General features: G+C 45.7%; 1 protein-coding gene across 5 annotated transcripts in view; it reads right to left on the bottom strand.

Moving 5' to 3' along the window:
* LOC133360996 (DNA helicase MCM8-like) overlaps positions 1-22,848 on the bottom strand; it is a 45,132-nt gene that overhangs the window by 5,778 nt on the left and 16,506 nt on the right. For all 5 annotated transcript variants that reach the window (XM_061579912.1, XM_061579896.1, XM_061579904.1 and 2 more), the window contains exons 3-19: positions 21,852-21,968; positions 21,473-21,555; positions 20,405-20,554; positions 19,504-19,607; positions 18,404-18,602; positions 17,165-17,250; positions 14,909-15,060; positions 13,709-13,907; positions 13,024-13,054; positions 11,537-11,677; positions 10,581-10,722; positions 8,844-8,944; positions 7,793-7,887; positions 5,062-5,290; positions 3,998-4,207; positions 2,169-2,245; positions 884-1,073 (exon numbers count right to left, since the gene is read on the bottom strand). In XM_061579912.1, coding sequence (XP_061435896.1) covers positions 884-1,073; positions 2,169-2,245; positions 3,998-4,207; positions 5,062-5,290; positions 7,793-7,887; positions 8,844-8,944; positions 10,581-10,722; positions 11,537-11,677; positions 13,024-13,054; positions 13,709-13,907; positions 14,909-15,060; positions 17,165-17,250; positions 18,404-18,602; positions 19,504-19,607; positions 20,405-20,554; positions 21,473-21,555; positions 21,852-21,968 — 2,306 coding nt within the window. The remainder of the gene's footprint in view (positions 1-883; positions 1,074-2,168; positions 2,246-3,997; positions 4,208-5,061; positions 5,291-7,792; positions 7,888-8,843; positions 8,945-10,580; positions 10,723-11,536; positions 11,678-13,023; positions 13,055-13,708; positions 13,908-14,908; positions 15,061-17,164; positions 17,251-18,403; positions 18,603-19,503; positions 19,608-20,404; positions 20,555-21,472; positions 21,556-21,851; positions 21,969-22,848) is intronic.

Genomic DNA, 22,848 nt, shown 5'->3' with positions numbered 1-22,848 from the left:
CTTCTTATGCACCGTACGTAGCCAACCGTGCTAATCGGAGGTGCATTCCTTGGGAAATCCACTGAGGGATGAGGTCCTCCCCACGGCCTTGTGGAGTTTATTTGACCACACTTCACCATGCTGGTCGGGGCATCAGTAAAGGCGTGGGGCACAGACATGCGGACATGAAAGCAAAGTACAATCATGGATTTTGCTGTGCTGCCCTCTGCCACCCACAACCCCGTTCATTACTATAATAAAATGCTTACAGAACTACTAGTGGCGATTACCTATTACAACCACCACAGCGTACCACGCAAACGGTGCGTACCTGTAGCGTGCCCCTGTGACACCTGCATAAGTAATAGTAGTAACCCATGTACAACCATCAAACAAAGACGGTCACTGCATTGTGCGCTTTCAGATGCACTTCTGCGACCGTCTGGAACGCTCTTCCTCTCCGATTGTAGGAGCCACTGAAGCTATGCACTTTTAAATCATCCAATTAAAAACTAATTTCTTTCGAACTGCTTTTTGTATTTCGTTTGTTGACCGTCCCCCCGCACCTCCAATTACCACGGTTGACCACGTACGGTGGGAAAGAAGGCTCTGTAAAGGCATCTTTACAGAGCCTAAATCTCTTACTCTTGCCCTAGTTTATGAATGCCAAGCCTCCCAACTCATGCCAAATAAAAAAAAACCCTCTTGGCCTACACGCTACTGTTGAGTTTTTTTCATTTACAGTGAGGATGTTGCCTGTTTATTTTTGTTGTTGTTGTTGTTTTAATTGCATTTTCCACGCACAGGCACCAAAACACCCAAAAGGTGCTGGCAACAAACATTACAATCGACGGTGCAACAGAACGGCCCAGAGTTGCGGCCCGGCTGAAGACAGAACGCGCACCTGCAGGCCAATGTCGCGCGCTAGCTGCTGCAGCTGCTGCATCGTGAACATGGTGTTGCAGATCTGCTCCGAGCAGCGGGCGAGCGCCGTCACGAAGCGCTTGGCCGCCGAGCGGTTGCTCATGCCGGAGCCGTGCTGCGTGCGCTCAAAGTGCAGCGTCCCCAGCTCATCGGACAACGTGTCGGAGAAGCTGCGGTGCAAAGAGAGAGAATGAGCGAGCACAACAACAATCAGGAATTCAAGTGGCGTGGCCGGGTGGCTCAGAAGTCAGGGCGCCAAGCCAGCACCCCTGAGAGCCTGGGTTTGAAATGAGGTTGGGGTTACGATGGAGCCGGGGCCCTCAACTCGAGTGAGTGAATGGTTTCGGCAAGCAGAACAATTTTAAAATCGGTGTGGCGGCCGGGTGGCTCGGGGAGTCTGAGCTCTGAGTTTGAATCGAAATGAGAGTTATGATGAAGGTGGGTTCTGAAGTTCTTGTGAGTTGATGGTTTCAGCATGGTTACTAATGACCACAGCATTTTAATATGGTTGTGTAGCTAATCGGTGTACGTTTTTCATTCACATCGATATCAAGTTCTACCTTATTGTGATAGTATTCATACGTATAAACTTGATCGCCATCTATTGGAGAGGACAGATACTACAACGGCACAGTGTTTTGGAAGAAGGATTTAAGTTTTGAGAACAGGATATACTGGTAGGAACCTCCTGGTTACACCAGCCCACAGGGGATTATTCTGTCTGTCCGTCGTGCATCCAAAAATGGGAGGGGTGGGGCTGGGTGGAGAGGGTGGGTAGGGGTTGGGTGGGGAGAGTGGGGAGGGGCTGGGTGGGGAGGGTGGGGAGGAGCTGCGTGGGGAGGGTGGACTTCAGTTATTGCTCTGAATTTTCTAAAGTCCTGACTGCCACAAGTACATGTGATGTGAGTGGACACATTAAGGGTAACACATTAACAAACAAAAGTTGACTATTATTATTCTTGGTTCTTTCGGTAAAGTCACGTAGAAGGGAAAAAACCAATAAAGTAATACAAATAAAACAATAAAATTATCTCTATTCTCAAAAAAAAAATCTGACTCTCGTCTGAAAATAAAATAATCTCTTAGTTCACCGGCTTATGGGCCTACGTGCCATTTAACTGTACAGATGAGACTTTAAAATTCTACGTAGATGGAGTTTCCTGTCCGATTAACTTATGAACGTGTTACCTACAACTCTCCACATAAGAACATGATGACAGCGTGTGTACGCGTCATGACAAGAGTGTACGTGTGTCCCCAGGTACCTGTGTTTCATGATGTCTATCACATCATCTGCATCCTCCTTGGTGGCTTTCTCTCTCAACTCCAGCCGGGCTCTCGCCTGGAAGTCAAAAGTTCGGACGGGAAAAGAAGAAAAAAGTAAGTAGCATGTGACAGATGTATGTATGTTGAACTTCTTCCACGACATACGTAGCCAACCGCGCTAATCGGAGGTGCCGGGGAAGGACAACAAACTAAATACAAAAAGCAGTTCTAGTTTTCAGCAAGAGTGACATGTGACACTCATGCTTAGCGTGTGTAACGCGGCGCACGCTTGCCTCGCAAGACTCTCATGGCTCAGAATATTACCAACCTGCACGTACGTTTAAAAAATGTGAACACGTTGTCTTCAAAAAATTCATGAAAGAATACCGAAATGTCTTAATTTTGGAGCTTTCGTGATTGCAGGAATTATTCTTTGGTTCTTTCGGTTAAGTCACGTCTAAAGATAAAATAATAATATGCTATTATTTAATTTATTATTTTATCTTTAGACGTGACTTAACCGAAAGAACCAAAGAATAATGCCGAAATGGTTTTGACAGGGTTTCGCCAATGAATACAGCAATCAGTATTTGGGTACAAAAAAAAGAGCATCCAAAAACAAACCACTGAATGAAGCTGCAACACTTGAACCTTCAACACAAAAACAGATGATGCATCTCGCGTTTTGTGACTCAATGCAATGTTCAACCTCGGTTTGGTCGTCACACACTCGGTGAACTTCAGGACAGTGGTTTCTTTCCAGGACCAAGTGTCCCATATACAACACCCAGCGTCTCTGTACAGCTGATTGGGTTGATGAACTACTCAGTTTTACGACCAAGAGAGTAACAGTGCAATGCATAACTGAGTCTGTAATTATTCAAGTGGTTCTTTTTTTCCATAGGGAGGATAAGCGCTTTGGCATTTATCCAAGCAAGTCGACGACAACTTTGAGTCTAAAAGGAGTTGCGAGGAACTTAAACCTTCGCATCAACGCATCAACCTTTGGAGTAATTAAGGCAGGGATTGGTTTCTCCTAAATTTAAAATGAACCTATGTGCGTACGGTGTGATTTTTTTTTCCTTTTTGCTGATATGGTGGCTCAGCAGCAGATTGAGCAATTTGCAATCAGAAGGTTGCGAGTTCAATTAATGGTCGGGGATTAATTCGGCACATCATCCCACCGAGATAAATAAAATAAGTACTACACCACTGCAAATGTCATTTAAGATTTGGACTTTGGTGCATACCAGCACGTACCACCCCACTTTAAGCACTCATTACGATTGCAATTCACCACGATGTTAACTCCCTCGCCTGGTACACAGGAGGTCGTGGGTTCGATCCAGAACCTGACGCCTGTATATTTGGAGTTTGCATGATCTCCCCGTGGTCGCGTAGATTTTTCTCCGGGTCCTCCGGTTTTTCCCTCTACTTTTATAAACAGGCGTTTAGAGTATTTGACTGCTATAAATTTCCACATGATGAGCCACTTCGTTGAGCAATCATTTGTGGCCAGGTCGCTTCTGAAAAAGAGCGAAATAGCTCAGTGGGCCTTACCTGGTAAAATTACATTTGAATAGCTTAGTTTTTAGTTTATCTATTGCAGGAGTCAGCAAGCTGCAGCTCCGAACCCGCATGCGGCTCTTTAAGGACTGCTTCGTGACGTTATTAACATGCACTGCGGCTCTTGACAACTTGAGTTTTTTACAGAATTAAAAAAAAATGTCTCTCGTTGCTATTTTGATTGCCGACCCCCGATCTATTGGGACATTGTTTGTAAGCAGGGTGGTGGGGCGGGCGGTGGGAGGGAGGCACGTGGGGTCACCTCGGTGAGACGGATGAGCGACTCGAGCTGGCGCGTGGTGATGGGCGTGCCATCTCCCCCGTGGTGCTGCCGCCGCAGTTCCAAGTAGAAGTCCTGCAGTGTCTGCGCCGCCTCTGCCGAGAGGCGTGGGCGCACGTAGCGCCGCGCGTAGCCAACGTACTTGCGCAGCAGCGAGTGGGGCACGGGGTCCAGCGCCTCGCCGCGCCGGGCCTGCGCACGCGCGCAGGGCGACGCGGCGAGCGCCCGTAATTAACCTTCTCCCATTCCGATGACGTGTATGTGTACGTCATCGTTTGTTCTTCCAAATCCGTTCCGATGACGTGGGTTTACGCCATCGGAACGGAATCGGAAGTAAAATGCTACGGCGGGAGGGCATGTGGCACAGTGTGGAGCCAGCTATCGCAGAGTGCGGTCGTGTCGCTGCAGTTCTCTGCGGTGATGTTTTTAAACACAGCAGCGCTACACCTCTCTGAATAAAATTAACGTCAACCGCTCGCGCGTTCCAAGATTCAGTGGTGAGCGGGACCCATCTTGCAGATGTCTCAGAATGGGAAAGAGTTCATATAAATAAAAAAGTCTAAGTGATTTATTGCTCTATTTAGCATTGAGCGCGGTGCTCATCTTCAATTTACAAACCTGAGCCAATGGTGAAAACACCGCGTCCCTATGGCATGGGCGAGTCTAATCTTAGGACAACAACACCGTGAACGGTAAAGCATAAATGCAATATCTCAGTCCGTCTGTCTGGAGGTGGGTGGTTATGATAACTCTCGTAAATAGTACCAACATTTTAATTTAAAGTTGTCTTTCTATTAAGAACTTGCCCTGTTGAAAACCGGCCAAATTGATCATGGGTTGGCGAAAGCTTCCAGACACAAATCAGCACCCTAAGGACTACAGTGCTTCGATGTGCCCACATCTACGCTTCCCCGCCTACACCAAACCTGCACCGACCAGCATGCCAAAGAAAGGTAAAACAACCTCCGCGACCCACACGGCATGGGGTGGCCGTCATCCATCAACGGTTCGACAAAAAGGGAGGTTCTATTCTGAGCCGTCGTTACCTTAAGTCGATCGGAAAGAGAGAGGTCACCGAGGACATCGTCAGACGACGAGGAGGCGGCGAGCTCCAGCCCAGGGACAGCCGCACGGCTCACGGAGGCCCCCGCCAGCAGCCGCTTGCCGGCGTGCATGGCCATGACGTGCTCCGAGAGCACGTGGTCGCGCTCCTCGTCCGGAGTGTCCACCAGGATGAAGACGAGGTCGAAGCGCGACAGCAGGGCACTGCCCATCCTGCGTTCAACACGCGACGCAGCAGGGCCGGGTCAGCTGTTTGATTTTTTTTCAGTAGGAGCCCGATATGGAGCACAAACCACAAAAGAGTGGGGGTAGGGGGGGAGTGGTGTACAGAAATTCCTCGGACATTAGTCAGACCGAAAGGCTGTGCACGTGAGTTTAAAGAAGGGGGGAGATTGGGCTCGTTACCCTACCCATTGAGTGGGGACCGCGAGAGGGGTGTGTGTACTTTTATATGCGAAGGTGAGGTGAAATTTTTGTTTAAAGAAATTTGAGGGAGCGGGTGGAAGAAGGAGGTTGGGGGGCGTAGGAGGATAGAAAACAGAAAGCGAGGAGGGCCAAGTGAGCTGTTAATAGGTGAATGGACTCACTAATCGTAAACGACCATCATCGGCCGACTGTTCATTTAATCAGTTGTTTGTTGGTCTGCCATTCTGTTTCAAATCCAAGGATGAAATGATGTGATGAGGTCAAAGTGTGACAGGAGGGCACTTCTCATCCTGCGTGGCTTTTAATGGGAGATCAGACACAGTTCCGTAAACAATCACTGTCGTGCTTAAATTTCGATTTAAAGCTTTCGTGACTGCAGGGATTCATCTTCTTGGTTCTTTCGGTAAAGTCACGTAGAATGGAAATAATAAAATAATAAAACATAATCAAATAATTCTCACGACGTTTCGGCCACAATGCAAGCAGCCGTCCTCAGGTGAAGAACAGGTCTGTTGAGACGACAGAGTCTGAATGACACACCCAGGCTTGGAGCGTATATTTAAGCTGGGAGGGAGGAGGAAGAGCGCCTTGACAAAAGAATTTGCATATCAAGAGGAATTTTTGCATATTTATGGGAAAAGCAGATATGCGATTAGTACTACTTGTGAAATGTGTAGGAGGTTTGGCTTATTTAACAATCATTATTTACTCATTGAAAGATGACTGCTTATCGGTGTGTCTGTCAAACGCTTATAACTTGAGAGCCGAATGCAGTAAGAGGATTAGCAATGCACCAAATTCCCCGATTCCAAAATGGAATGTTGTAACTACAGGACATGATCTAACTTGCAGATCCGACAAAAACTCAGGATACAATAATTGTTTGGTTGTGATTTAATCGCTCACTAAAAGCTGTAGCGCAATGGTCAGTGCAGTGAGCTAATTGTGCCAGTTACATTTTGATTTAAAGCTTTCGTGACTGCAGGGATTCCTATTATTGGTTATTTCAGTAAAGTCACGTAGAAGGGAAACAATAAAATAATAAAAATATAAAACAATACAATTCTCACGACATTTCGATTGCAACACAAGCAATCATCATCACCTGATGATGACTGCTTGTGTTGCAGTCAAAACGTCGTGAGAATTTTTATTGTTTTATATTATTTTATTATTTCCCTTCTACGTGACTTTACCGAAAGAACCAAGAATATGTGCCACAGTTCTCTGCACTCATTAAGATACTGTCCAAAGAAAACTGCAAACCCAATATCCCCTGATAAAAGCCTTGGGATTCATTAAGACTTTCCTGGGTAACCCCATTCAAAGACTCAAATCCAACCACTGTCAAATCAGGAATTGATTTTGAAACCGCACACACGGAGCTGCACGGCACTTTGGGAAGCGAGCGAGATTGTTTGCGCGTGTGTAATCTCCAGACAATCAACCTTGGTGCGCTCATCCAATCGATGTCACATTTCACTGAGCTGTTGTGCATCTCTGTAATTGCTCCAAAATGCGAAAAGCTCTTTGCCCACTACCCCGTGGCAAAAGTGGACAGCATATAATGCTGGCACTTGATAAAATCCTCATATTGCGTAACATGTACATTCCTATGAATGACAAACCTCACAATGTTAATGAAAATCACCGAGATGTCTGGTATGCAGGAGGTCATGGGTTCAGTCCCGACCCTGGCAACTGTGTATTTGGAGTTTGCATGTTCTCCCCGTGGTCACGTGGATTTTTCTCAGGGTCCTCCAGTTTTTCCCTCCACATTTAGAAACATGTATTTGATGACTATACCTTCCTTTCCACTTGATAACCCACTTCGTTGAGCTATCATTTGTGGCCAACTTCTGAAAAAGAGCTAATAGCTCACTGGGCTTTACCTGGTAAAATCAAAAGTTTTAGTTTAGTTTACACCTTGAGCGCAGGAGCGGTGGCACAGTGGTTAGCGCCATGTGAAGCCGGCAACCCGAGTTTGATTCCCAGCCACGGCGAACAGTAAACCAGTTTATCTCCCCATCAAATTCACCAATCCACACGAACCAGACTGGTGAAGTATAATCAAATAGTTTCCATTAGCAAAGCCTTGACAAAGGGCTGTAAGTTATTATTTGTTATTAATTTTGGAAAATAATTCTCCATCTCGTGAAGTCTTACGTTTATCCGGTAGCGAGCACATTATGATATGTGGTGGTACGTGCCGAACACGTACCACCGCAAATGTATGAGTATTGAAAAATCAGTCATGGAGTACGGTGAATTCAGAAGTGAAGCACAAACTTTAGGTTCTCGGAGACAGTCTTGGACTTGTTGTAGTGCCCACAGACAGGATTGGCAGCTGCCACGATGGACGTTCGTGCCGGAAGGCTGCAAACCTGCACGGCCAGACAGATATCGTAAATGTAGCGTAGACATCAAGACACAAGACTGAGCATGTTTCGCCATGAGAAAACACCCGCTGCAACAGATCGAACCACAGGCCGTCTTAGAAACATCAACCAGACCGGCTTACTTTCACCTCTGCAGGGAAGGGTTCAATCGTCCCAAGCATGCGGAACCTATGGGCCGCAGGTCATACGACCACGTGAGGCCTAAAACTTCTAAACGGCTTACAAAAATATATTAAATCCGTGACTGCGAGCATCTTAGCTGCACTAATCAAGTGCTAGAGAGGAATAATTTTTACTTGGCAACGTGTTTTTTTAATTCCGAGTGCAATCGGTCACTTCTGTAAACGCAGGGGACTCTTGCTGTGAGAAGTGACTGAGCTGTAACGCGTGGCTCCTCGCCAACGAGATTTGAAAGCCCTATTCGACCCTCGGTGAGAAAAATGTTCCCCACCCCTGACTTACGTGGTTGTTTTGTTGCGAGCGGGTTATTACGTGCACCTCCAATTAGCACGGTTGGCTATGTACGGCACAAAAGAAGTTCAACATACACACATACATACACTTTATAATTAAGATATTCCTCCAGAAGAACTATCCAAAACATCAAGATATGCCTTTTCTCTCAATGACAGAAAAAAAGTTCAAGTTTTACACGCAACGATTTGCCAAAAACACGAATTTATCCCTGCGAGCTCTGCTACGCAAACAAATCGAAATTGTACACGATGGATTTATTTGCGAGGACACTTCGGACTCTGCTGAGACCATCCGTCAAAATCACTGCACAGACGAGAATCTGGGTTTATATTGGGCGACAAACCTCGGGGCCCAGGGGAGGTGGCTCAGTCGTGTTGACACGAGCCTAAGCGTTCCCCTGAGCCACTCAGCCAGCTCTGTGCGCGACTGCCAATTAAAACCCCGTGCCCACTTCCCGTACACACCACGCCAGCCTTGGCCAAGCTGATACTCTGTTGCTCCATCGCCTCCAGCAGTGCCTGGTGTTGATTTGGCATTTTGTCAAACTCGTCGATACAGCACAAGCCTAAGAAAAACAAACATACGCACACACGAGGGTCGTTTCCTAACTTCTTACGGGGACAGCAAACGCCTTGCAGTCCCCTGCGTGCGTCATGAACCCAGCACAAATACCAGTTGGAGTTCTGAGAGATGTTTTGAGTACAAATCCAAACTTTTTGCTGATTTCAGGAAAACGTCACTAATTAGAAACATGAATCGCTATGAATGTGATTTTTTTTTTACAGTGTTGTGAGATATGGATGCATTTCAACGACGACATTTCAATGTCTATTGCCGTGGTTCTCAACATGTTTTGGCTACTGTACTCCCCTGTTGAATTTTGTTTCAAACGAGTACCCCCTTGCCTGACCCACCATGGTTCTGATAAAATAAATGTAAGAAGAACGAAGATCAATATTTTAACCAATTGTTCATTTTGTGAAGTATCCTAACTGGCTAGTGACCGCAAGCGAATATAAAAACAACGGACACTCTGCATGCGTGACCTCATTTCTTCGCACTCGCTGGTCACTCTTCGAAACCACTTTGTTTATGATCAATGAGTTTAGAAAGGTATTTTATAGGTTACCATACGGATCTATATTGGCAGATTCATACATGATAATTCACCAATGGCAGGTATTGTGGTCAATGCAAACATGACTCCTTGTAAAAAAGGTGTCAGTTTTGTTGCCAGATAAAATGGTAAAAAAACAATTATCATATTTTGCTACTGGCAAAGGAGGTTCCAATCGTGATCTATTATATAATTTCACAAATGTACAAACCACCTCGCTCACCCCCAGGGGTCCACGTACCCGCCGGTGAGAACCACTGGTATTGACAATATGGTTGTAGATAGCATCTAAAAGCAACAGGATCTCAAGACACTGTACAGGGGCCACAGCGGACAGAGTTGCAGTGGTCAGGTTGAGATTTCAGAATCAATAATGTATTTATACTGGATGGATCCGATGAGCTATAAAAGTCTTTTTCACAGATGTCCAGTCGGAGCAGGTAAGAACGTTACAACAACAAACAATACAAAAACATGACAGGAGTGCAAGTACAAGAAAGGTAAACAAATCACCAAAACACACACAAATAAAACTAAACAATCCCCATCCTACCAGACAAAGCCCACCGAGGTACTTATTGTTCAAAAGCGACCTGGCCACAAAGGATATCTCAACAAAGTGGCTTACCATTTGGACATTTATAGCAGCAAAATAATCTAAATATTAGAAACGCATGTTGCTAAACGTGGAGGGCATGAAGATATTTCATGAAACGATTAAGCCTAGCCATGAGCACTGCTGCTTGAAAACCAGGGATGCCTCTGTAAATGACACCCATTTTCCACCGGTAAATCCTAATCATGATAGCACGGCGCTCTTTTGGAATGGGTGGTTTTTCACTGTGATTCAGAGGCAAGCCAGAACCAAACCGTGATGTGCAGAGCCAGGAGCGTGGCTACCGACTTATTCATTCTGCGCCGACCACCAGCATCACCAGCTCAGCTTTTGTAGTGGAAAAACCACCTGGCACCAACTGAGCCGAGCCAAGCCGAGCTGGCTGGCTCGGCGTGGTCCCCCGCGCGGCTCAGTTATGCAGTGGAAAGAGGTGCAAGTTGCGCACGTTTGTTGTAATGGGGCCATCACCTTGATCTCCCAGGACCAGGGCACCAGCTTCCAGCGCGTAGTCCCCTGAGGGACCGTCCTTGGAAAGCGTGACGGTGAGTCCGGCCGTGGTGGTGGTGTTGCCGCACACGTACACGCCCCGCGGCGCTATGTTGCACACCGCCTATAACGAAGCACCGTCAACAACGCAACACCCAATCCGTAGTTACCCAACGGCACGTGGGGCGTACAACTCTTTCCGTCAATCTGCTGCTGGATGAGGGCCTCCCCAAGGCCATGCAGGTCGTGGCGGTTGGTTGATCTTACGTCACCATGCTGGTGAGTGCGAGGTGGCAAAGGTGAGGAGCAGATGTGAGAGGATACAAATACAGAATGGATTTTTCTGTACTGCCCCCCTGAAGTGCATCACGTAGCCCCACAGCGACCAAAACCAAACCGGCATGTAGGGTGGTCACCCCCCATCCAAGCACTATCCAGGCTCAAAATCTGCTTATATTCTTAGATCTTACAAGATCGAGCACATTCTCAACGATTTAGTAAGAAGGCTACATAATACACGTAAAATGAATGATTTCCCCTTGTTGAAGTGGGTAGATGCAGAATGATCCAAGTCCAAACATCTATGGCTTCAAATCTGTGCAAATGTCAAATACATCATGGCACTGTTAGCAAGACCATGCTATTGTGTGCTTATAAGACGGCCGTTTTACTTATAAATTATCATTTAAGAAGCATGCGACAACATCACCATGAATACACCCAGGGTTGTTAAGACTTCAGAAAACCAAGCAGGATATGAACACGATTTATTCCTGGGACAGAAGCCTGCCTGGAAAATACCAGGTGTCGTATCATCGGTATCACGAAATCCAACTGGATGGAATTTGCGAAGGCACGCTAATATTTGCAAGGCCTCGCGCATTTTCATTTAAACAAGCTCCGCAAATATAACCCTGCTGTCAACGCCGCCGCCGCACCTGCAGCATTTGGCTCTTGCCGAGGCCTGGGTCACCCACGATGAGCACATGGGGGTCTCCGCGCACGGGGATGCGGTTCTTGTCCGTCACGTAGCGTTGGACGCCGCCAAAAAGGGCCAGGGCCAGCCCGGCTTTTACCAGCTGTGGGATTGCAAAGCAAAAGCGAGAAAAAGGATCACATCGCAAAGAATAATAATAATAATAATACATTTAGTCGATTGATTGTTACTCGACTACCATCTGCAAATCGATGCAAGTACAACAGACAACACTATGATACCTCCTTTACCAGTGGCAAAATATAGTAATAGGTTTTTACCCTTTCAACTGGTACAAAATCTGACAGCTTTATACAAGGGATCATGTTTGCAATAACCACAACACAAGCAGTCAAAATGCAAACAATAAGAAACAACTCTGATAATGAAAGGCACTGTCCTTGAAGTTGATTGGTCCACACCCGAGACAGCTTTTTCTTAGAGCCTAGTCTCCATTGGTGTTGGACCAGATGACGCCAAAAGGCGTACAACTCGAAAACAGCGCACTATCAGGGTATTGAGAGCTCGGGGTAAGCATTTACACTATGAGACCTCCTTTACCAGTGGCAAAATATAGTAACAGACAAGTGAATTCCTATCACACGGCAAGCTGTTAATCAGCTGCACCCAGAAAGATCGTGGCCTTACCCTTGGCAGAGAGAACTTAGTGACCAAGATGAACCAAATAGAAGGGTGCCAACATTGTGTCATTGAAACTCCTGTATTGTACAGATAACAAGCATCATTTTACTTTTTAATCAGAGTAGTTTTGGTAAAAAGAAAAACAATCTCATCGGTACCCCAAGATCCTATGAATACATTTAGTGACAAAGGAATGAAGTGTCCATGTCACTACCCCACAGAGTACAACAGGAAGTGCAAGGTCAATGAAAACGCGTACTTTGTCCTGCGGATCAGAAGCCTCCGTGAGAATCTGCGACTGCTGACTCGCAAGTGAATGCACGGACACTCTTATGATTTAGTCTTCATTTAGCATTTTATAAAACTTACTTTTGAAGGCTGACATTGTTGAATCAGCCGAGTTCCTTTAGACCACAATGTTCTCACGTTTTATTTGATGGTTTCTCATACCCAATCCCTCCACCCGTATATCAATGAGCTGTCACTCGATTTAAAATTCTGAAATTCAATCATGTTCGCGGAGGTGACATGATGCAGCACTAACGCACGTAATTATATGAGGCGCACAAGGCGTTTAAGACTGTAATGTGAAAAATAAAATTGAATAGACAAACTGCTAGAATAAAATGTCTTCATCAAGGACAGAACTCACTTGCGCAGGCAACGGTAAACCAAATGATTCGTGTTACAGTGTATACCAACCCTTGGAATTGATAACTGTAAACTAAAAATCATAGTGGTTCAGTTAATATACATGTATCCACGTGCACCCATGGTTCATGGTGTATATGTATGTTTTGTACGAACCTCGTGGCCGTAAATGGTCGGACAAATAGAACTGCAAAACAAACCAGACATGTCCACTTATGGAATGAAAACATAGTGGATAATAAAGAGCACTGTTATATTATAATCACTTTCTTCCATCTCAGGGACAATACAAAACCCTGTTCATTTTCTTCCATCAACTTAATATTCCAAATACATTTGCTGTATTTCACGAACATGTAGTTGAAATTACAATGTACATTTTTTTTAAACATCATGACTTGAATAGTAATGATATGTTTATATTTATTGTGAGTGGTAATGGTAAAATTACATTACTGCCTCCATGTTCTGGGCCACACGATCAACTCATTTGATATTAACACACCCAACAGCCCATGAGGGGCAGGTGTGCTCAACTCCGTCGATGCAAGTCGATAAGTCTCTATGTAAGTCAACGGATCTCTATCTGAGTCTCAGAGTCTCTATACATGAGTCAATGGTGACCGGGTTTGAAAGCATCGACTCACTACACTTGAGAACCCGGTTTAATCACAGTTGCCACAGCACTGGTCTATGAGCCACCACCCAGCCACAGCATTCCTGCACATTTGTGTGTGCACTCACTGCATGCACAAGTAGCATCTAGCCTGGCACAAGCACTGTGGTGACATCACCGCCACTTAATGGCGAATGGCGGCTGTTGTCGTTGTTGTGCACTCACTGCACAAGGAGACGAAAGAGGTCGGGCTGCGCTTGGATCTCCTGCACGGCATACAGCTCCTTGAGAGAGAAATCCAGCGCCACCCCAGGTGCCGTATCTTCCCCGCCCCCGTCACTACGCTGCCCCTTGGTGTTGCTCACCGCCACCGCCTGGATGTACAGCAGGAACATGCACTTGTCCTTGTTGCTTTTGTTGCGTCCTTGAGTGAGTGGCACACAAGACATCCACACGGGCAGGCAGAGACGGAAAACAGTAGAGGTCACCCGGTGTAAATATCAAAGGTTAATCTTACATTGGATTAGAAATCGTGGCTTGATCAAACATGTCTTAAAATGCACGTGTAAAGCATGATAGCTCAGATTCACATCTCGACGCAACGGCCAATAAACATTGCCAGAATATATTAACTGGACTTCCACTGAATAAATAGTCGAAACATCTCCCTTTATTTGAAACAAGCCTATGACCAAATCACCTGCAATGCACCTGATCTCATCAGACATTGAAAGATAAACATGGTTGAGCCTGCACAGTGCTTATATGTATTACCACCATGCATAAAAAAGTGATGTAGATAGCTGCAGAGTTATGTTGCGGCAAATCCAAAGGACGATCACTGTGGATCTATACCCATGGTGCAAGTATTCACATCTCTGTGCACATATCTACTATGGGCATAAGTCAGAGAGCCGACGAAAGATTGCAGGCTCTAAAGGCAGTCTCGATCGTGTATATATGTACATATACACACATTTCGATTTAAAGCTTTCATGACTGCAGGGATTCATCTTCTTGGTTCTTTCGGTAAAGTCACGTAGAAGAAAAATAATAAAATAATAAAAATAAAACATAATAAAATAATTCTCACGACGTTTCGGCCACAACGCAAGCAGCCGTCTTCGAGACGACTTTGTCGTCTCGACAGACCTGTTCTCCACCTGAAGACGGCTGCTTGCGTTGTGGCCGAGACGTCGTGAGAATTATTTTATTATGTTTAATTTTTATTATTTTATTATTTTCCTTCTATGTGACTTTACCGAAAGAACCAAGAAGATATACACACATGTCCAGCACTTTATGCAAGAGCCTCTCCACATCATGCATGCAACGAATCGGAGTTTGCATCCTAGAGCAGCCACTCTAAAGCGTTCGCTTCTCTTTACAAAACAGACAGGTACGGTTAACGAACTCGGGGCATGCCTTCGTCGCTGCTGGCGACCTTTACGATGCCCGTGAGGGTGATGACGTCCCCGGGGACGCAGCTGTCGACGAGGTCGTGCGTGAGCTCACACTCCACCGTGCGAGGGATCCTGCCGGCCTCGCGCTGCTCCCCGTGCATCAGCTCCTGCACCCTGGAATTCATTGAGACTCCTTCACTGCCTGCAACAGACTCTTCTCTTTTCGCAACGGTTTAAATCCCACGTTTGGAACGTATGGCAATTACTGTCCTAGTGCACTGCTGGAAGAAGGCCTGCTCGTGCCGGTCGTAAGAGTTGTTTTGCCTAATATTATCATGCTGGTCAGTGCAGTCATGACACAGGATGCTAAGCACTGCACAACTTCTTCACCCCCAATTTAACTTTCATTTCACAAAAATTCCCCTTTTATGTCCGAAATAAATCTCATAAAGCAGGATGTGCTGTGTCTTGAATGTACAACCTCTATAAAATAAGTTCACATTTCAGCTTCTGTACAAATGTTTTATGTATGGTTTGAGATTGTTTGTTGTACCTGCAGGAAGTACCCGGCGTTGGCCGGGTCTTAAAAATATTTAAAAACTACTCCTAAAAATGTAACAGCAGTGCGTACTGACTGTGGTGGCACCTGCTATGATGACAGCAGTGCATACTGTGGTGGTACCTGCTATGAGTACAGCAATGCATACTGACTGTGGTGGTACCTGCTTTTACTGCAGCAGTGCATACTGTGATGGTACCTGCTATGATTACAGCAGTGCATACCGACTGTGGTGGTACCTGCTATCACTACAGTAGTACATGCTGACTCTCGCAGTATTTATCGACTCTATAGCACAAAGTACTCACCTGACAGAGTGGCATGGTGAGGCCTAGTCCCGTGCAGTGGGACCTGCTATGATTACAGCAGTGCATACTGACTGTGGTGGTACCTGCTATGATTACAGCAGTGCATACTGACTGTGGTGGTACCTGATATGATTACAGCACTACATACCGACTGTGGTGGTACCTGCTACATCTAGCGACTGAATAGTAGTAATAACGGCACGCATCGGGGTTGGGGAGACATCACACAGTGAAGAATTTACCTGAGCGTTTAGTGTATTTTTATAGCATTTTTAACACGAAAGAAAATGCCCCCCACCCCACCAAAGTCGCGTGATTTGGTATCGTCGTGCGTGCGTGATAAATAAATAAAAGGTCTACTGCCTAGAGTGCTAGCATCTAGCGACTGTAAACATTAGTAACTGCACGCATCGGGGTGGGGGGGACATGACACAGTGAAGAATTTACGTCGGCGTTTAGTGTATTTATAGCATTTTTAACGCTGTATTTTTATAGCATTTTTAACGCAAAATTAAATTTCCCCCTCACTCCCACCAAAGGCGTGCGACTTGGCATTGGCCGTTACCCCCCACCAAAGGCGCGTGAGTTGGTATGGTCGTGCAAGTGGCATAAATAAGTAAATTATTATTACGTAATCGGCCAGTGTAAAATTCCTTCTACTTTTACATCACCATCATCATGGCTTGGCTTCGCGAACGAAGATCTAGGAAGGACATCCACGTCTTCTGCAGGCACGCTGGTGGCTGAAGAGGCCTATGCGGGACAAGCAGGTCCTGCCACAACAGCTGCAAGTATAGGTCTCATCTGGGATGGGTGCTGAGGGATCATGGTTCTTCCTCCTTCTCCTTTAGTCCTCCATACGGGCCCTGCGGGTATCTTCGAAGAAGGAGGTGGCCTGGTGGACTGTGTGCCGCCAGGAGTTGCGATCAGCTGCTTGTGTTGCCCACTGACGGTGATCGATGCAGCAAGCAGTGAGGGACTTCTTCAGGGAGTCTTTGTATCGCTTTCGTGGTGCCCCTATGTCGCGATGGCCAGAGGACAGTTCCCCATACAGCACGATCTTAGGCAAGCGGTGGTTCTCCATCCTGGCGATGTGCCCTGCCCAACGAAGCTGTGTCTTGAGGACCATGGCCTCGATGCTGATGACCTTCGCTGACTTGAGGACTTCAGTGTTGGCGACGAAGTCACTCGATCGTTTACCTTTATCCCGATTTCCAATTGCATTTGTACGAGTACAGGACTTTGAGATACAAATACTATTCAAACACTTTAATGCGCTTAAAGACAGGCGTGAGTACATTGTGATTAATTATGTTTCTTGTGAGACAGTGCAATGCCTGACTCGCAATTGTTTTAACCTTGTTTTGTTGAACGTATAACTCAACAGAAGAGAGCCTTGCGTTTTTCTCACTTGATATTTTGCCAGTCAACAGTCTCGGTGAGCTGAGAGCGTCTGTTCGGCATGAATGTTCTCGAGCGGCAATCTTCATCTGCGCACTTTAGACGTTTAAAAACGCACGCCACGAACAGACGAACATGACCAAATTAATTACCCGCGACAGTGAAACGACAACGTAACATTTTTCAGCCATATAAAATCTTCAACGTGGGAACACATGATTACCAGGGAACATTGAAATTGTGCCAGGAAGAAACTGGAGTACCCAGAGAAACCCACGCCATATGAGGAGGCGATACCCAGGACTGCCATCTCCCGGCTCCCCATTGCAGTCCCATGCCTAAACACCTGGTGTGGTCACCTGTTCAACCCAGCTTGCGTTGACCCTGGATCATTTTTGGATGGGTGACAACCATAAAACAGGTGCTGTGTTAATTGGTTCTTTACCCTTCTATCTGGCAACAAAACTGACACCTTTTTGCAAGGAGTCATGTTTGCATAGACCGCAATACCTGCAGTCATAATACAAACAAAAGAACATAACTCTGATAATGTGCACTGTCCTTGAAGTTGATTGGTCCACACCCGAGACAGCTTTCATTCGAGCCTAGTCTCATATGGGTTGGACCAGATGACGCCAAAAGGCGCACCGTGCGCCTTTTGGCGTCATCTGGTCCAACCCATATGAGACTAGGCTCGAAGGAAAGCTGTCTCGGGTGTGGACCAATCAACTTCAAGGACAGTGCACATTATCAGAGTTATGTTCTTTTGTTTGTATTATGACTGCAGGTATTGCGGTCTATGCAAACATGACTCCTTGCAAAAAGGTGTCAGTTTTGTTGCCAGATAGAAGGGTAAAGAACCAATTATCATATTTTTACTGGCAAATGAGGTCCCCATAGTGTAGGTGCTGTGTTCTCCTGCAGAACTACGCTGTCAGCGCCTTCACCAACCCACGCAAACCATAATGGTGAAATAGCCCAATAACCCCCACGACCCGCATGGCGAATTAATGTATGTTGAACTTCTTTAGCACCGTACGTAACCAACCGTGATAATTGGAAGTGCGGGGGTAAGGACAACAAACTAAACACAAAAAGCAGTGTAGGAGGCCCTCATTGAGGCAGCTCAATCCCGTTTGGTTTTCGTAATCTGACCAGAACGGGCTCACTCGGGCCGATTTGTGCTTTTGAGAACAAATGAATTAGTGAATGAATGCACGAACGAATGACTTGAGAGCGGGATACCTGCCTTGGTCGGGAGCGTGAATTTCCCGTACGGGAGCGGCAGCGCTTGCTCGGTTCCGCACACATTGCAGGAGAAGGCGAGACGAGTGCACAGCGGTTTGATGTTGCCGACACGCACCACCGTGCCGCGTATCGCCACCAGCCTCCCGTAGCAGTTGGCACGCAAGTTCTTCAACTGGGTCAGCGGCTCGTAGTTGTAAATTCTGGTCACAAAAACGAGACGTGAAAATTTTACGAAATAAAACCAATAATGTACAACCCACCGTCGATCCCACTGCTGAACGAAGGCCTCCCTATGCCGTGCCGATTGTGGGGGTTGTTTGACCTTACGTAATCGTACAGGTCAGGGTAAAATGCAAGCTTAGTCAACTCGCACGGTCCAGTGTGATGCAATACGGCAAAAATTATTCACCACATCCTGCACGGTGAGGCACTCATTTAACAGTGGATTGACATATATAGGTACATTAAGTTCAGAGTACACAGTAAATGTGAACATGAACATCAAGACGTCATCACAACCTAATGCGATCGATGCCACCACACCAGCCTCCGCAACTGTTGCACAGTCGACAGCCAACTTTGTATGTGCATGTAAGGGCTCATTATTTTATTTTTTACGTTAAATAAAAAGCAGAAACTCAGTGTTAGGGGGGACATTTTCCATTCACTCAAAGTGGATTTACAAAATGGGCTGTAGATGTACTTGTACAGTCTCCTCTCTTATAACGCGTGTTTTCATAACGCGAATTAGAAATAACGAGATAAATGTATTGGAGAACATACTTTTTACAACACGGATGCGAATTGGATATAACGCGATCGAGTTAGCAGAACTACGTTGCACGAGTCGGAGTAAGCGGTTGTACGGCTGCCTCGGCGTAGCATCACACAAGGCGGGATGCTGCTCGATGCTTCCAAGACAATACCCACGCACCTCAGACTTTCTTCAGCCTGCGTACGCATCTCGCATGCTATCGCGGACTGTGCTTTTACCTATAATATAGATTATTCATTATAACGCGATTTTTCCATGACGCAATGTTCTTTAGGAATGCAACCACCGCATTATAGGAGAACACGATGTATTATTATTATTTTTACCGAACGTTTATAAGAGGCACGTTCACGGTGGGCGCCTCTTCTTGCTGGATGTCGGCTTGTTTCTGCAGCTGCACCACCTGACTTTCCAAGTCCTTCGTAAGGGTCTGGCAATAACAGACACGAGCAGTGAGAGCGGCTACAACATCATCGGCACAGCTGCCGACAAAGACCCTAAGTCATATTCACTCCAAAAAGAAAATAAACCGAAACTACTTTTGTTCATGCGTGAAATTTATACACGACGGGGGTCGATGTTCATTCATTTGTCTGTATGGAAGTGTTGGAAGGTTTGTTTTAAAAACTGCCCCATGAGATGTTATTTTTTTGTTACTCCAAATCAGAGACTGATATATTAAATTGTAATAGATCAGGTCTAAACATAGCATTTGGGTAAGGTTTAGAATTGGTGATACTCTGGACAAAACTTATGTTACGGTTTACTAAGTATGGTGCGTAAGAAGTTCAAAATACATACAAGAATTAGCAGCCTAAAACCAAAGCAATCGGAATGAGCCCTATCTTATCAGATTTAGCAATCCAAGTAGGTATTGGGAGTGGCTAGTGCTTGGATCGGCGACCAGTGTTGTAGGCTGCTGTGGAACTACGTTGTCAGCAGAGAGCAGTGCAGCAACATCCATCGCTGTGATGTTCGTTAATGCTTCCTAGTCTGTGCTCCCCACCTTCACCACCATGCACTGACCAGCATGGTGAAGTATGCTCAAATAACTCCCACCACCCGCACGGTGTGAGAAGACTCTGATCCTGCAGTGGGTTAAAAAAAGAGCTGTACGAGAACAAGTATTATCACTGTTGATGGATTATGGTCAAAATATCAGTGTGATGAGAACTCGGGTGAAATTTGAGTTTGAATGTCTAGACGTGGGGTGCAGTGTAAGTAGACCTGATGCACGGCCAACCCCATGTACTGCAGCACACGGTCAGGAGTCTCAGCAAGGTCATCTGTCAGCGTAGGCATAGCGACAGTCAGACAGTGGTCCTCCACCAGTTCTTTGAAGTCCACCAGGATGCTACCTTTCTCTTCAATCTCATCCTGAACCAAACAAGCACAGCAGAGCACATTAACTTTTACTGGTAGGAACCACCTGGTTCCACCAGCCCACAGGGGATTATTGTGTCCGTCCGTCCGTCGGGCATCCAAAAATGGGAGGGGTCGGGCTGGGTGGAGAGGGGAGGGTGGGGAGGGGCTGGGTGGGGAGGGGCTGGGTGGGGAGGGTGGGACTGGATGGGGGGTGGAAGGGGTGGGGCTGGGTGGGGAGGGGCTGGTCACCCCGTGGTGCCCTTATAAAACTCAACGTTTAACCTACTCACGGCGGCTTGTGCCCACCCTCAGTCGGCCATATTTGCGGAATACACCACGCTGCCGTTGACCCTGGCCATTGACCGAGCAACCCAACGTTCCTACCAGCTCCCTCCGCAGGAATGTGTTACACAAGAGCCTCAGCTTTCTGCCCCATAAGACTAAGTTGATATCTAAGACACCAAACAAGATCAATAAATGCCCTTCTCTGAAAATCTATGGTACAATTATATTGATATTCAAGTGAGGTGGAGCGATGGTTGTGAAGTGGTTCAAGCACGGCACTATGACCCGAAAAGTTGAGTTAAATTCGCAGTCATAGCAAACAATCAGTGGTGAGTGATATCTGAACCAGTCCCATCTCCACCTCCCTCTTCGCCAACCTGCACTGGTGCAGTATCGTCAAAAACACGAAATGGTACGGAAAGATCTTCATCCAGCAGTCGATTAGCGAAAGGGCTTTATATTATTGAAGTATAGTTTAACATGCATACAATACGTCATTAGAAACTTGAGGCATTCTTGGAAAATCCAAAAATGGTTTAACAGGAGGCCTTTAAATAGACAGGTGGCTCATTGACAAACAAATACCAAAGTTATTGTAAGCTAAAAAAAATACTAACGAGGAATTGTAACGTAAATTCACAGTACCTTATTATACAGTTCAAGTCTTGCAATGAAAAACTTCTCAAAGGCCTCCACTTTGGTGACAATTCCTCCGGAGTTGCAATAAACTAGAAACACAACAAAACACACAAAGTCAATAATACAAGTGGAACATGACATCGCAAACAGTCGTCATGTAAATACTGTGTCTGGTCCAAATAAATTCCCAAAAAAACACAGAAAAATGTAGCACTGGAAAGTGTTCATCAAGTGACAAAAGAAAAGTGCATTTGGAATGGACAATAAATTAAACATTCATAGACAATGACAGTCCTCATTCAAAATAGCAGTACATATGTCACTATTACAATGAAACCACCACAAGATGCCAAACGCACGGAGGCAATAAAAATACATCAACCACCTTCGGAAGGAAAGTAGAGCTTCCATCCTGGGTATGGGCAGAAATCATCCAGGGTGGTTTGAAGGACCCTGGCTTGGCACGAAGAGGGAATCTTTGGAGATGACACATTGGATCCACCTGAAACATTTTGTAGGTATTGATCATGATGAACCTATGATTAAATCATCTAGAATTTCACCATCAGCAAGCAGTAGCCAGGGACAATGTTTTGATTGGCAACCGCTATGCATGCTGGGTTGTCATAACGCTTGCGAGGCTACGTGGTGGGCAGCAGAAGGCAGCGCAACAAATACATTATGGGATCTCCTTTGCCAGTACCAAAATATGATAATAGGTTTTCCCCTAAACAAACATGTGTTAAGATGATTGGTCCAATCAGTTTCAAAGACAATGCATATATTATCAGAGTATGTTTTTTGTTTGAATTCTAACCACAAGTATCGTGGTTAATGCAGACATGATTCCTTGTAAAAGGTTTCAGTTTGGTGTATTAACATCTGAACACCTGTTTTGTTGCCAGAAAAAATAGGAAAACCTATTCTCAACAAATACATTTACACGATCTAACCCAAAAAACCTGTAGTATGGATAATATTGGTCGCGAAAGCCTATGTGTTAAACAAATACGTTTTTGGAGTGCGCTTCTATGCCCCCACATCTATGCGCTCCGCCTTCACCAACTTACAAATCGTGAAAATTTCTCAAATAACCCCAATGGCCTGCACAGCATGAGGGATAGATGATGTATTAACAAACGTCTGATTCAAGGACATTATTTTTAAAAGTGCAGGCCATGTTGGGATGGTCCAAATTTGCCAACTTTTTCAATACAATTGGCAAATTACTTAAATGGGAAGTCACCACATACACCAGTGCTGCATTAGACCTTGCACTGAAAGTTGCCACTTGAGACCCCTTATGCTAGACTACGACAGGGAAGTGCAATGGTTCAAATGAGATATGCTGTAAGGTGCTTTGAGATTGTATCGCATAAGAA

This window comes from Lethenteron reissneri, chromosome 8 (assembly GCF_015708825.2).
Source record: "Lethenteron reissneri isolate LAM-NWPU_2019-01 chromosome 8, ASM1570882v1, whole genome shotgun sequence".
NCBI lineage: Eukaryota > Metazoa > Chordata > Hyperoartia > Petromyzontiformes > Petromyzontidae > Lethenteron > Lethenteron reissneri.
The sequence above is the reverse complement of the archived record's forward strand: the minus strand, read 5'-3'. Positions and strand labels throughout refer to the sequence as shown.